At 59.8% G+C, this 1,563-nt stretch overlaps 1 protein-coding gene across 1 annotated transcript; it reads right to left on the bottom strand.

Annotated features, from left to right (window-relative positions):
• Nucleotides 1-294: 294 nt before the first annotated feature.
• On the bottom strand, nucleotides 295-1,550 carry SPRG_18710 (hypothetical protein; the record flags this gene model as incomplete). The annotated part of the gene is made up of 7 exons (XM_012358152.1): nucleotides 295-516; nucleotides 572-667; nucleotides 721-831; nucleotides 881-982; nucleotides 1,026-1,208; nucleotides 1,254-1,454; nucleotides 1,503-1,550. Coding segments are annotated over 7 exons (963 nt in total), but the record flags the coding sequence as incomplete, so codon positions are not given.
• Nucleotides 1,551-1,563: the final 13 nt, after the last annotated feature.

Here is a 1,563-nt window from a genome sequence, read left to right as displayed (position 1 = left end):
CCGCTTCGGCTGCTGCTACCGTCGCCTCGAGTGCGGCTATGCGTTCTACCTTGACGGCCAGCTAATGTCCACGTCATTCACATGAGATCACGGCGTCTCGTTCATGGTTCACCATATCGTTCGACGCTTGCAGCTCGACCTCGAGGGCGTCGACTTGTGGCGATGTTGTGGTTGACGCGCGCACAATCTCCAGCTCCTGTTGCAGTTCTTGGATCTCGAGACGGGACACCGCCAACTAGAGGCGTTGATACAAACATCTTTTTGTGGGAAGTAAGAGGGTACCTCACGTCGCACCTCGGCGAGCTCGTCGTCGCTTGCAGGAGCAGACCGCCGCTCGTGCGTGGCCGTGACGTCGGTGCTCGAGTCGACTTGCACGACCGACGACCGACTGCCCGTAGTGTCGCCGTCGTCGTCGTCCGAATCGTCGTCCGAGTTGGACGACAATGCGCGGCCCTTCATGAGTGCATTTACATGCTTTTCTTGAAGCGCCTGCAACTCGGCCTGGCAGCTCGACAACTAGTACGTCAATAACACTGGCATGAGATGCCCGTTTGAAAGCAGCGTCAACAACCTCGGCTTCGAGACACGCGACGCGGTCATCTGTCGGAGCATCGACGGCCGCTTGCGGTCGACTAGCGTCCTCGAGCTCCTTCATGAGGGTTGCCACCTACCCACGACGTGAAGTATTACGACATGGAAATCACACGAGAGGATAGCAACATGAGCGGTCAGCGCAGAGCACTCGAGGGTCCGTTCGTTCAGGGCCACACGCAGTGCCGACTCGCCGGCCTCCGACACGGCGCGGTCGAGTTCAGCTGTTTTCTCAGCGAGCTAGACAACATCACGCTTGCCAACATGTCGCGACGTGGAAGAGATCAACCTCATATTGCAGATGCTTGGTTTCTTGCTTCATGTCGAGGATCTGCGTCTTGAGCGCGTTCACTTCGCTCGCGACGCTGTTGCGCTGCACCTCGACGCGCAGCTAGCCACATGTTGTATCATCACAAGTCGTGGGAGTACGCTACCTCGGCTTGGAGCCGTTCGTTGTCGTCCGAGAGCACGTGGAGCTCGGCGTGCAGGCCAGAGATTTCCATGGCCAACTGCGCGGTGGCTTCTTGGACCTTGGCGGCCGTCACCTCTTCGTTGACGCTCGCAAGCGCTTCCAACGACGCGGCCAGCGCATGCTTTTCCTGGGTTTCCACCCCCATCTACTTGGTTCTTTGGCTCCATCATCGTCGGGACGCGGTCCATACCTTTTCAGTGACGGTGTCGATCTCGGCCTCGAGTTGCGTTGTGCGCGTCGTGAGACGTCGCACCTCGACCGACGCCGTCGTCCGTTCATTCTCGAGCGCGTCCAGTGTGTGCCGGAGGTCGTCGAGTTGGCGCTGGTTGTCGGCTTGCATGCGCGAGTGCAGCTCGAGGGCGCTTGCGAGCTCTTCCCGCGTCTCGTGGAGCTACCCATGCACTGCGATGAGATATTCTGGGGGCGTGGGAAGCGCAACCTCGTGGTCGGTGGCCGCCTTGGCGTCCTTGAGATCGCGGACTTGCTGCTTGAGGTACGCG

Source organism: Saprolegnia parasitica (assembly GCF_000151545.1).
Source record: "Saprolegnia parasitica CBS 223.65 unplaced genomic scaffold supercont2.1403, whole genome shotgun sequence".
Lineage (NCBI taxonomy): Eukaryota > Oomycota > Saprolegniomycetes > Saprolegniales > Saprolegniaceae > Saprolegnia > Saprolegnia parasitica.
Note: the sequence above shows the minus strand (reverse complement) of the source record. Positions and strands in the feature narration are given on the sequence as shown.